This window comes from Chrysoperla carnea, chromosome 4 (assembly GCF_905475395.1).
Source record: "Chrysoperla carnea chromosome 4, inChrCarn1.1, whole genome shotgun sequence".
Classification (NCBI taxonomy): Eukaryota; Metazoa; Arthropoda; class Insecta; order Neuroptera; family Chrysopidae; genus Chrysoperla; species Chrysoperla carnea.
This window is the reverse complement of record NC_058340.1, coordinates 31,621,018-31,633,453: the sequence shown is the minus strand read 5'-3', so window position 1 is coordinate 31,633,453 and position 12,436 is coordinate 31,621,018. Positions and strand designations below refer to the sequence as shown.

Sequence of the window (12,436 nt, the reverse complement as noted above, 5' to 3'; positions counted from 1 at the left end):
CAATAAGTATTTATGTTCCTTTTTTCTATAAAACCACGCAGTTAATCAATATAATTTTGATATCATTATAGTATTATTATTTATATATAGCAAATTTTCTAAAAGAGCAACGAGTAACATTTTGAGTAAAATCAACGGGTTTCATATGAATATTTATTACAAACAGTTGGTATGAACAACCTACCTATTATTACCAAGAATGACATTATAAATCTGAATTATAATAATTATTTGTAAGAATTGCATCACAGATTGTTATTTACTGAAGGTCATTAATATATCTATAATTTTTAAATTCACTTTTTTATTAATAATCGTAAATTATATGCATTTTTTTTATTTTAAAAGTATCAGTTCTGAAAAAGTACTTGATAACTTATGAAAATAATGAGACTTATTGTGTTTCAATATTTAATTTAATTGATAGCAGAAATGCCAAAATAATTTGACAGTTAATCAAATTTTCTTATAATTTTTGGTAAATTAAGAATGATGACTACTTGGTAGTCGAAATACGTATTTATGTAACATAAAAATTGGTCTGGGAAATTGGGACAAAAATCGAAATTTATTTCGAAATATCCTTGAGATTTTTATCCCCGAGATCAAAAACCCACAAACGTTCAGTTTATATAACGATTAAGTGAGTAGTTTCCGCGATAACGCTTAAACTCGCTCTTCGCTCAAGAACTATTTATTTAATCTTCAAACTAGATTTTTGCATTTTTTGGGATCCAAATTGCCCTTTATATTGAGTTTCAAAGAAATCTAAAACGAAATTTAACACCCAATAAAGATTAGACACTATCCCAGTTGTAAGAGTGCATCGAAATGAAAAATTTTCAGGGACATTTCTATTTAGTATGTTATGATTTGATTGTATTGAGGGCGGTTATTACGGGACACTCCATTTAAACGAAAATTTCTAATTTAATAATATTTTATACCATATCTTTACATTCTATTTCTAGAAACATTATTCAAACAAAATTATACATTACCGATTGATTCCCCAATTAATTAAGTAGATAAAAATCACGTATTATTCTATAGTTTTTAAAGCTATCATAATTTTATCTTGAAATAATAGTATCTTTTCTCTTATCTTGTAAACACAACAATAAAATAATTTTCAAATAATAAAAAAATTCTTCGCATTTTTTCCTCTTATTATTGATTATAATTTTAAATTGTTCAAAATATATCGCAGAATAGACCTCATAAATTTTCATTCATTTGGTATTGATTATAATACTCATCGATTTCAGAAAAGTGGTGTTTATTGTAAATAAATTTTCATTAAATATAATGTGTTTGATATGTTTTGTGTAATAGTTTAATAAAATCAATCATGATAGACCGTATTTTATGTAACAATAATTTCATAGTTAAAGAGTTTGATGATTATTTTACGCCACATTTTCCAAGGTACACTATTATTGATGGATTTAACATATTCTATTTATATTAAAAACTGACATTTGAGTTTTTGTTAAAAGTACTCATATAATGGTTTCATTTTTTACCACCAGATGACAGTTCAAAAATTTTAACAGATACGTATTTGAATCAGAGTTTAGCAAGTAGCAAACTTTAATAATTAACGTTACACGAAAAAATTATTGATTAAAGACACATTAAATTATAGATTTTAGTAATGGGGAGAGCAAGTTACATCTTTTTTTGTCTTTTCAATACTTTACCAAGCATGAGCAGACTTTGATTCTAGTATCTTTATTATAATTTTTCTGGTGAGATTTCGATACAGTTTTCAGTTAATAAATGAATAATAGAAGCTGAAATCGAACGAAAGTGTGTATGCTTTAAATATACCGTATCGGTTTTATAATTATCACCCGACATTCGTTTCTTAGTAATTAATAATCTGAATTACATTGTAATTAATTGTCTTTTTTTATTTCAGATGGTATTTCCGCAAAATAAAACGAATTGAAGCTGAAAAGAAACTATTGCTACCCGAAAATGATCATGGAGCATTTTTAATACGTGATTCTGAAAGCCGACATAATGATTATTCACTTTCAGGTAAGAAAAAACACAAATATTATCTGTTGTGAAATAATAATGACTCCATTAAAGATAGTTAACAGTTGATTTAAAATGTTATCTTAAAGTAGTGTGATTTTCTCCCACCAGGTGAAATCATGCCTCTATCAGATTTCCCAATATTTATTACTTTAAAATAATTAAAATATATTCATAACTCGATTTCTGTTTCTTATTTAGTTCGTGATGGGGATACAGTGAAACATTATCGTATACGACAATTAGATGAAGGTGGATTTTTCATTGCTCGACGAACAACATTCCGAACATTACAAGAATTGGTCGAACATTACAGTCGTGATGCTGATGGTTTATGTGTAAATCTCTGCAAACCATGTGTACAAGTATGTATATTATTTATATTTTATTTTGAATATATTTATTGAGAAAACAAAAACATTTTATAAATGTTCTCAAATTTTACAAAAATTCAAAATCGATTTTTAATTATTTCAATACTATAAATAGTTATCAATTCTACCACTGCACAGCGCTGTTATCATTTTACATTGTAAATTTAGGCGCCTCCCTCTCATTTTGGAAATCATTTCTATTAAGTATAATCTACCTCATACCAAAAAAGCGATACCCAATATATTAGCAAAACTTCTGGCCGAAATTGTGTGACAGATATTATTAACATCTGATATGCGAAATTCAGACATCCAAAAGATTTAACATAAACTATTAAAACTAGCCTTTCGACTATTAGTAATTTTTCTGTCTTGCATTTTAGCTATGCTCGACGCAAAATGTTTTCCTAGTATGAAAAAATTGAAATTAGTGTAATTGTGGAAGGACCCTTTTTGTTCCAAAATTTGTGTCATTATTTATTTGCTTTGATACTGTTCATTTCTAGGATTTTGGAACTGTTTAATTATTTTTGACATCACGGTTGTAAATAGACAGGTCTAGACATAATATTTTGATGGGGATGAGAGCTGTTATGGTAGCTAAATCGTTCACAGCGCATCTTACTTAAAATTTAAAAATTGGGTGATTGCACATGTGACTGACACTACATTTGACCCAAAATGCGTGTTATTTTGCGTCATATTATGAATACTATTATGTTAGCAGTTTTAGTTTAATTATAGCTTTATGGTTGATTATACATTTATCCCTCTGTAGTAAAAAATATGTTCATAAAACTTTATAATACATCATTTATTTAACGAATGTTTGTTTTAACTCACGTTAGATTACAAAATTATTTAGGCACTTAAGATACTGCAAGCTAAAAGTACTACAGTGTTGGCACCATACTAAAGTATTTTTACCTTCAAAAAAGTAATATTTTTTTACATTCATGGAACCACCCTGTTACTTTTAAATCTATGCCTAGACCTACCTAGACGATCGTGTTTAAACTGTAAATTTTTAATTTGTTTGGCCAAAGTTAAATTGTAAAAAAAAATCGTATAATTTGAAATTTTGTACAGTTTTTCTCATTATTTTATCATCCCCTCATACATTTTCAATCAAGAGAAAGTCATGTCATTCATTGTGAATGTTTGAACGTTTTTTTTTTGTCTTTATATTAAGTTGTTCAAATTAAATTTTTCAAATATATTGTTTTGGAGCGGACATAATTTTGTCGTAATTTTTTTTGTTTTCAAAATTTCCGATACATGGAAAAATTTGAAATTTTTTTTATTACAACTTAATATTAATATAAAATTAGAGTTCCGTGTGTATAAGTAGTTAAAAGATTTTGGTTTCTTCACGCAGAGCGTGTTGGCCAGTGATGAGGTATGTCCATCTTCTGTCATTCCCTTTTTTAGTTTAATATTATATCGCTCCATCTTAAAATAAATAATATAATAATTTATGAGCTTGAAAAATTTCATAATTTCAAATAGAAAAACAAAATCATTCTTCACTTTTTTCACAAACGCCGCTTATGGTTTGTTTATTTCTGGTTTTTCTTTATTAATTGCTTGGAATTTTTCAGAGTATAAATAATGTTGATGCACGCAGTTTTTCTTTTTTAGTAATTGCAAAAATATTCATCTTAAAAAATTAATTAGATCTTTAGAATTAATTTTCTTATACATAATTTGTAGATTGTAATTGTTTTGGTTTTTTTGGAAAATTTATTGAATGATCTCACAAAACTAGGAAAATTTGTTTTAATTTTTAGAAAAGCACTAAATTAGTTATGTATTTTGTAGCCCATAGGCGGATTTTTGGTGGAGACCCTCTTAAGGAATCGGTTGGCACTGCCGTTTTTTTAGTCTTCGTAAGCCAACTGGGTCTTCCAACATTAGCCAGAAAATTGCCTACTTAAAATTCTTTCTATGTGTCTAGCTTTTTTTAAACCCCGTAAATCTACCTACTACCTTACACAAATATCCATTGACCAAAAATTTTTTGCTTAGTCTGAAAATAAAAAAGCTACAATTTCTTTGGAGGTGGCTCTTCCGTGTGGGAGACCGCTAGGCGGCCGCCCAAGCTGCCTAATTTTGATTGAAAACTGATTTTATTTCAATTGAAACTTATATTTTAAATAAATTACTGACTTAGAACTTCTGAGTTATTGAGGCAAGGGCTTCGAGTTTCGAAGATTATTAAAAAATTGACCATGTAAAATTCTTGATGTAATAACAGGAAAGATTAGTTTGGGCAAGTATACCTCAAATTTGGAAACTTATTTTTCGAAAAATTAAAATATTTTCTGTACAAACTCGAATTATGTGTAAGAAAATTTGAGCCGAACTTATTTCAAAATATATTTAATTTGTTTCTTGTTTTCTGATTGTTTTTGATTGGCATTAATATTTCTTAATTTTTGACATTCAATATGTATTGATAAAAACTTTATTTATTTAGAAAATCAAAAATTGTAGAAGTGTGTAATGAAAAACTAATTGTGAAATTTTTCTTGTTCGTTATTGTAAATATTTTTTTTATTTTGTTTTCAAACTTTTATACAAATCCCAAATGAAAATCTAGCAAAATATCTATTTTTAAAAAAAACTTTAATCATTAATAATTTTTTTCTTTATTTTTCTTGAAATATTTAGGTTGAAAAACCACAACCAGAAGGTTTATCACATCGTACTCGTGATCAATGGGAAATTGACCGATCATCATTGAAATTCGTTAGGAAATTAGGACATGGGCAATTTGGTGAAGTATGGGAAGGTTTATGGAACAACACAACACCAGTCGCTATAAAAACATTAAAACCTGGTACAATGGATCCAAAAGATTTCTTAGCTGAAGCACAAATTATGAAAAAATTACGTCATCCAAAATTAATACAATTGTATGCTGTTTGTACAATGGAAGAACCGATTTATATTATCACAGAATTAATGAAAAATGGTTCATTATTAGAATTCTTACAAGGTAAATATGCCTCAGTTTAATTTAAAATCTTTCAATGGCTCTCGACAGCCAGGTAGCTAGAATATTCTGTGTAAATTTAAAATAAATTTTTCTTGCAATCTTAATCAAATAAATAGAGTACAATAAGCCTTAAAAAAGGTTAATGACCCCTATCTAATCATTTTTTTTTTTTATTTCAGGAAAAGGACGTGGACTCAAATTACAACAGTTAATAGATATGGCCGCCCAAATAGCAGCTGGAATGGCATATTTAGAATCACAAAATTATATACATCGTGATCTTGCTGCAAGAAATGTATTAGTAGCTGAAAGTAACGTCGTTAAAATTGCCGATTTCGGTTTAGCAAGATTGATTAAGGTACGTTCAATTTAAAAAAGAACGAAAAAATACCTCTATACCTCTCTTTCTATCCTATGAGTTTCCTTTTCAGGTTTACCAATTTATGTATCCTTAAAAGACTTCCTATCACTTCTTGATCCTTATGGTATGCCTTTTTTTTAAATTTTCTTTTTCCGTTAGCGGGGTTTTCTAATATTAATTCAAATTTACAGGAGGATGAATATGAAGCACGTGTTGGAGCCAGATTCCCAATAAAATGGACAGCGCCTGAAGCGGCCAATTATAGTAAATTCTCAATCAAATCAGATGTATGGTCATTTGGTATTCTTTTAACTGAACTTGTCACATATGGTCGAATTCCATATCCAGGTATGTTAAACTTAATTTTAGAAATAAACTCTTCATGAAATGTTTCGCAAATATTTAATGAAACGATGCTATTAACTACTAAAAAACGTAGATTTTTCTGAAATATACTTTTCCTGAAATTTACTGGCTCAATTCCCTTGGAATATATCGTATTATGCCTTTTTCTAATACTATTACAGTCATAACATTGAATTCGAACTGTGCTCTAGTAAGTTTCAAACGAACACAGTGTAATGGCCTAGCTATGGTTATACACAGTTTGGCCTGTCACATGCCCTGCGCAAATTCCTTTCCTTAAACGCCCGAAAGTCTGGCTGTGTTATTCAGTGCCAGGCGGTCCTGATAAACTATCCTCAAGGGCCCGAATTGCAGCCTCGATATCTAAGAAGAAGTTTTAAAGATCTGGGACCCTCTAAAAATACCGAAAATTTCTGATTGAAAAACCGTCGCATATTAACCAAGGGGAATCGCAAGTCCTGTATTTTAAGTCCATAAACTCTCTCACTACTTAGATCTACGGCCCTTGACTCATATTTCAGGAGAATAGAATTATAATAACAAAGTAGTAGAAGTATGTTTTTTACAGAATATTTTCTTTTAATTTCTAGGTATGACAAATGCCGAAGTGTTACATCAAGTGGAACATGGATATCGTATGCCTCCACCACCTGGTTGTCCAAACACATTATACGACATTATGTTAGAATGTTGGCATAAAGATCCAATGAAACGACCAACATTTGAAACATTACAATGGAAACTTGAAGATTTCTTTACAATGGAAGGATCTGAATATAAAGAAGCATCAGCATACTGAGGACACGCAATCGTCGGCTCCTCAATAACCAACAACACTAATGGTGGGGGTGTTAGGAGATCGACGTCTTCTCGTCCACGAGAACTTATATATTAAAATTGAAGACCCAAAAATAAAAAACTAATCTATGGACAAATGAAATTTAAAAAAAAAATATTCAACACAACAAATTCTAAACTGCCATAAAACTTAAAAAAATTAAAACAAGTAATTAGCAATTTTTTGAGCTAAATAATTATTTGTACAATATTTTTATGGATAAAAATATTTTGATAAACGAAAAATGAACGTTATTAGGTGTGTGACTACATAAAAACTTTTGATGTATCAATTTATAAATCGACGACGAAGTTTTTACTTGTATGTACAAAAAAATTAGTAGTTTTCGAATTCGATTAACGAACAAAATGGAATATATTTTAAAATGTCTTCCCTTGTAAGTGTTTTTCGTAAAAACGTGACGTAGTGAAAAACTTACGAAAATGATGTTAAAACTTTTTAAAATTTATTAAAATGTGGTTCACAAACGTTTGAGTCATATCAAGAAGTGCATCCTATTTTAATAATGGAGAAACTGGCATATTTATGTCTTTGATCCAAGAAAATAAAACAGAAACATCGACAAAGTTTGAAATTATTAATTACAAATTAAAAATTTAAATGTAGTGAAAGCACATTTGTTGTGAAATGTTTGAATTTTCTTGGATTAATTTTAAAATAATAATTTATGAAATCTTTTCTTGAAATTTTTCGTCGAATATCGAATTTATCGTGTTCACTCGCTTGTTTGATATTGTTGCACCTCTCTATTGATAATGTAGTTCGGTTCCCATTATTTAAAAAAGGATAATCTCATTAAAAAGTTTTAATGTCAACTTTAGGTTGAATTTTGTAAATAAAATTATCGTAAAGTACATCTCACACCTAATTAAGTACATTTTTATATTTAAAAAAATTTGATAAATGCACAATAATTAATTAATTAATTAATTTTACACGAACAACATGTAAAGAAAAAAATTTTTTCTCTAAAAACGTACACACTTGCTAAAAAACTCTATTTTCTTTAATTTAAAATACTTATTCAAAGTAAATCTTTAAAATAGTGTCTCAAAAACAAAAAACCAAAATGACTGAATAAAAAAAAACTAAAGATAAATTTTAAATTAAAGAATGTAGAACATTATTTGTGAAAACCTCGCAAATAATTAAAGAACAAAGAAATTGTAGCACAAAGTTTCTACTTAATTCCTTCTACATTTTTTAATATATTAAAAAATTGTAAAATAAAATCTAAAAAAAAAAAAATCAAAAATACGTGACTTGTGATAAATTAATGTTTTTTTAATTTAAAAAAATGGATTTGATACCACAAAAGGTACGATTTATCACAGATATTAATATATATCATCACAACAAAATATCATATAAAAAGAATTTAAAAAGAGAACACCTTAGTTATCAAGGAGAAATAGAAAAATATACTCGTCGGCAGAGAATTTCGTCAAAATGGAATTATGAAAAAATTGTCAAAATTAGAGATAGAAGAATAGAAGAATAAAAATATTGTGGCAACTCCTACAATAAACGTGATTCACTGGCAGGGACTCTGCTTGCCTGCCGCCTAGCCAATGGCCTGTAATAGCTGAACAAATTTTGGTTATAGAGACTTTTTGAAGCGAAAAAAAAACTTCGGATCGGCCTACGAATGTACTCATACCAAATCTGTCTTGTAGTACAAGTGCGTTCACCCCTCCATCTAAAATTGGCCATTTTTGTGTTACCTTTCAAAGATAATACAGTATTCAATTACGTTAATTTTTTGATAATTCTATTTTGACAAAACTCTGGGCCGGTAAATGTTTATGAAAAGAGAAATTACAAATGAAAAATTTCGAATGCTCTTTGGTAAATACAATTCATTAAAAATTTAGCCCTTACTGTTAATTTAAGATAATTCTAAAGAAAATATAATCTGTAAATTTTCATTCATTTTCACTAAGGAAGAAATAATCTTAACAGTAAGTTCTCCATTTTTTGATGAATTGTAGAACAACCCATATTTTTTTATCATTGATTAATCAAACATCTCTCAGTAGCACGGCACACATGCATTTAAAAACAGTATTTGGCCTCTCATACACATTTTAGTTAGAAGTAAGATCTCCGGGAAATATGACTTCTTAGAAATGTCTATAACTATATTCAGGTCCGTTACTTTAAAAGGGGAAAATGACTATCGTTAAATTTATATGTATAGAAATGTGACGTAAGCTTTAACAGAAAGCTTCGAATAAATCGAAAACAGTATCTACTTTTCTGGCTACTATCTGACTTTTGTTTTGGCAAAGTGTAAGAAATATGCGTGCATTTCTTTTACAGGATTTAGATTTTATACCTAACTAAAAAAAATATGTAAGAGCCTAATTAAAAATCCAAAAAATTTGTCGCTTTTTTCCAGACATCGATTATCAATTTCAACTGTATATTAATTTTGATGATAAATATCGAAATGTATTGTGGAAAGAAAATGTATGCAGTTAAAAAAGTGCGCAAGGTGCTAGAAAAAAACCATATATACAGGAATGTTTTTCAACACAAAAACTTCCTTATATATATTATTTAAAATATGTTTTTTTAAGGTTCTTTTAAATCAACGCGCAAAGCAACGGGAAATAATTAATAAAAAAAAACTACGAACGCATTTTCGAACGAACGAGAAATCTCTACGCTGTGCTTTTCTTGACGTTGAGTTAAGAGAATCTTCATGTTAGACTGATGTATTCAAAAAATATATATAAGATTGGTAATATTTAAATCGATTATATTGTTTTTTTTTTCTTTTAATTAATGAAAAATAAATTGTAAACATTTTTTTACCAATCAGTAATTTTTAATTATTATTAGTTAAAAAAATAATTAACTACGATTTTTTAGTACTGATTTAAAAATTTATTTATTGTATATAAAAAAAATATCATAGGTTTCTAAACAAAATAAATTTTTACAATAATTTGCTTTAAATGTTTTTATAAACAAAAAAAAATTGATTCGAATTGTAAGAATTTTTTTTAATCATAATGAAATAGGTTTAGTTCCAGGCGTAGTATTTGACTGAAAATTTGAGATATTGTTGTCTTTAAACATTTGCATAACCAGAAACTTCTTTTTCAGAAGGCCTGCAAATTTTTAATTGTCCGTCAAATTTGAATATAAATATTTAAATAAGAAGATAATGGAAAAATTAAAAACGTCCTCCGTTTAACATCTTAAAACTTGCAATTTTTTAAATATCGCACAACGTATTTCTCGTTCTTTGAAATATTGGACAGAATGATTTTTGCATTTTTTTTATTCAAATATCTTTCGCCCTCAATGAATGTTCGCCTATTTTAAACTTTCCCCACAATTAAACATTTCCCAGGCTATCTGAAAGAAAAACCTCTTGACGCATATCTTATCCAGCCATTTTGAATTCTGAAATTAATGTCAAATATTATGCCTGACCCTAGACCTATAATATTTACATATATACACAAAAAAATGGTTACATTGTTTGTTAATCTTGCACAAAAAAAAAATGAACAAATTTTTAAATGACAATAGAATTAATAAATAGTAAAAAAAATATATATATACCGAATTGTTCTGAAAAATTTCAATATTTAACAAAGAAAAAATGAATAAAATAGAAAAATTAATTGTTCTTTTATTTTTTAGACGACGTTTTTTTATTTTACATTTCATCTCTGGTGTTTATTATTTAGTACTAGATGGTTAACCTCATAATTCAAATACACCTGTACGGTATTCTTCATCGTGGTGCTAAACTTCTGCACTCAAACACAATAGATGGTAATTCGAAACTCATCAGGTTTCTAAGTCTAATCTGAATAAGAAAGTTTTACTTCTCAAAAGAAATGAACAAATGATTTTATCCATCTAGTGTAAAATATTAAATATTCATGAACATATTTCATTAAGTAAAATTAATATATTTTTTTAAATTCAAATTTTTGGAGACACACCAAAAAAACTAAGGCCACAACTGAAACACATATTTTAGTTTTTAACAAGTCGTCCTGTCAAATTAAATATTGAACGTTGCATCAAATCAGGTATTTTTGATATGTTATTTATTGTAATATAAATACAGCGTTAAATCCAAATTTTTTGGGACAAAATCTGAAATAAGATCAAAATCTTTTAGTTTTTATTTGTATTTTTGTGAATGTCCAGATCGACAAGGTCGAAAACTTAGATTTAACATTGCTTTTACATTACAAGCAACATATCAAAAATACCTGATTTGATGCAGCGCTCACACCCTTTTCATGTTTAATTTTACTGAATTAAAAAAGGACGAAGAAAATTTTCTAAAAATATCACCTAGTGATTTAATTTTAATTTTAATTGACTAAGCAAGATTGTATGTGACTGTTTAGAGCAATAAAAAAATATGGCATATGCTCAACGATTATTGAATTATGATAATTTTTTTTCATTATTAAAGTAAAACTTCTTTAGTAAAAAAAAAATCGATGAAACGAAATTACAATATTAATGAACTCAGAAAGAAAGAGGGAAAATTTTATCACTTGTAAATAAAACTTAGCTCATCAACGATTTGTTTGTAACCAGAATCGTTGTTGGTAGTAAAATGAATTCCTCTTAGTGTGGCCTATTTTGTAATCCCTCGATCTTTCTAACTTTAATATTTGAATAAATTAAAGAGGTTTTACTTCGAAACATGTGGTTATAAAACCACACATTGCGAAAATATTTTTTAAAATTTAATTATAATAAATTCTTTTTAATTGTACATTTTACGAATATAATTTATTTTCAAATATTCTTGTCAATTTTGCTTCTTCAAGATATTATTGTTTTATTTTTGGAAAAAAAAATAGGCCACAGATCATATTTTTCTTGAAAACATTCTATAGGCGAAATGTTTTAAGGTTGTAACGTTAAGGTAATCAAAAATCGAACCATTAAGATGGTTTAATTTAGTATCGATGGACATATTTATAAAATGTATTCGTTAAAATATTTGAATATGTCCAGTGGTTTTTAATAGTAATTTTTAGCCAATTTTCATTAGTTGAAACTCAACGATTTTTTATTAGTTTTATCAAGTATTGAATTTTTAAAGGGAATCGGCGAATTACAAGACCTAGATTTTAAAAATATTACCCTGTCAAAAAACGAAATTATTGTATATAATTATCAATGTTTCTTTTATCGTTTGTAAGATCATCTATCTCTTTTAGCGAATCCACACACAAAATTTCGTTTGTAGCACAAAATTTGAGACAGATTCTTCAGTCAATCAATCGTTTCATATAAGGGTAGAACTGCAGGGCTCTTGACAGGATACTTCTGATTGAAATACCACCTTCATAACATGCGGATCTCTGAAGATTCCACTTGTAGGGCCTGCTTAGAGAACGATGAAAATTCCATGTATGTTATTTGCACCTGCAGAA

The 12,436-nt window shown here is 27.7% G+C and overlaps 1 protein-coding gene across 2 annotated transcripts in view; it reads left to right on the top strand.

The window, feature by feature from the left end:
- The window catches only part of LOC123297474 (cytoplasmic tyrosine-protein kinase BMX-like), a 92,199-nt gene extending 84,208 nt beyond the window's left edge, over window positions 1–7,991 (top strand). For both annotated transcript variants that reach the window (XM_044879144.1, XM_044879143.1), the window contains 6 exons: window positions 1,925–2,046; window positions 2,248–2,411; window positions 5,094–5,421; window positions 5,601–5,779; window positions 5,974–6,130; window positions 6,739–7,991. In XM_044879144.1, the coding sequence (XP_044735079.1) occupies window positions 1,925–2,046; window positions 2,248–2,411; window positions 5,094–5,421; window positions 5,601–5,779; window positions 5,974–6,130; window positions 6,739–6,947 (1,159 nt within the window). In that variant the 3' untranslated portion in view covers window positions 6,948–7,991. The remainder of the gene's footprint in view (window positions 1–1,924; window positions 2,047–2,247; window positions 2,412–5,093; window positions 5,422–5,600; window positions 5,780–5,973; window positions 6,131–6,738) is intronic.
- Window positions 7,992–12,436: the final 4,445 nt, after the last annotated feature.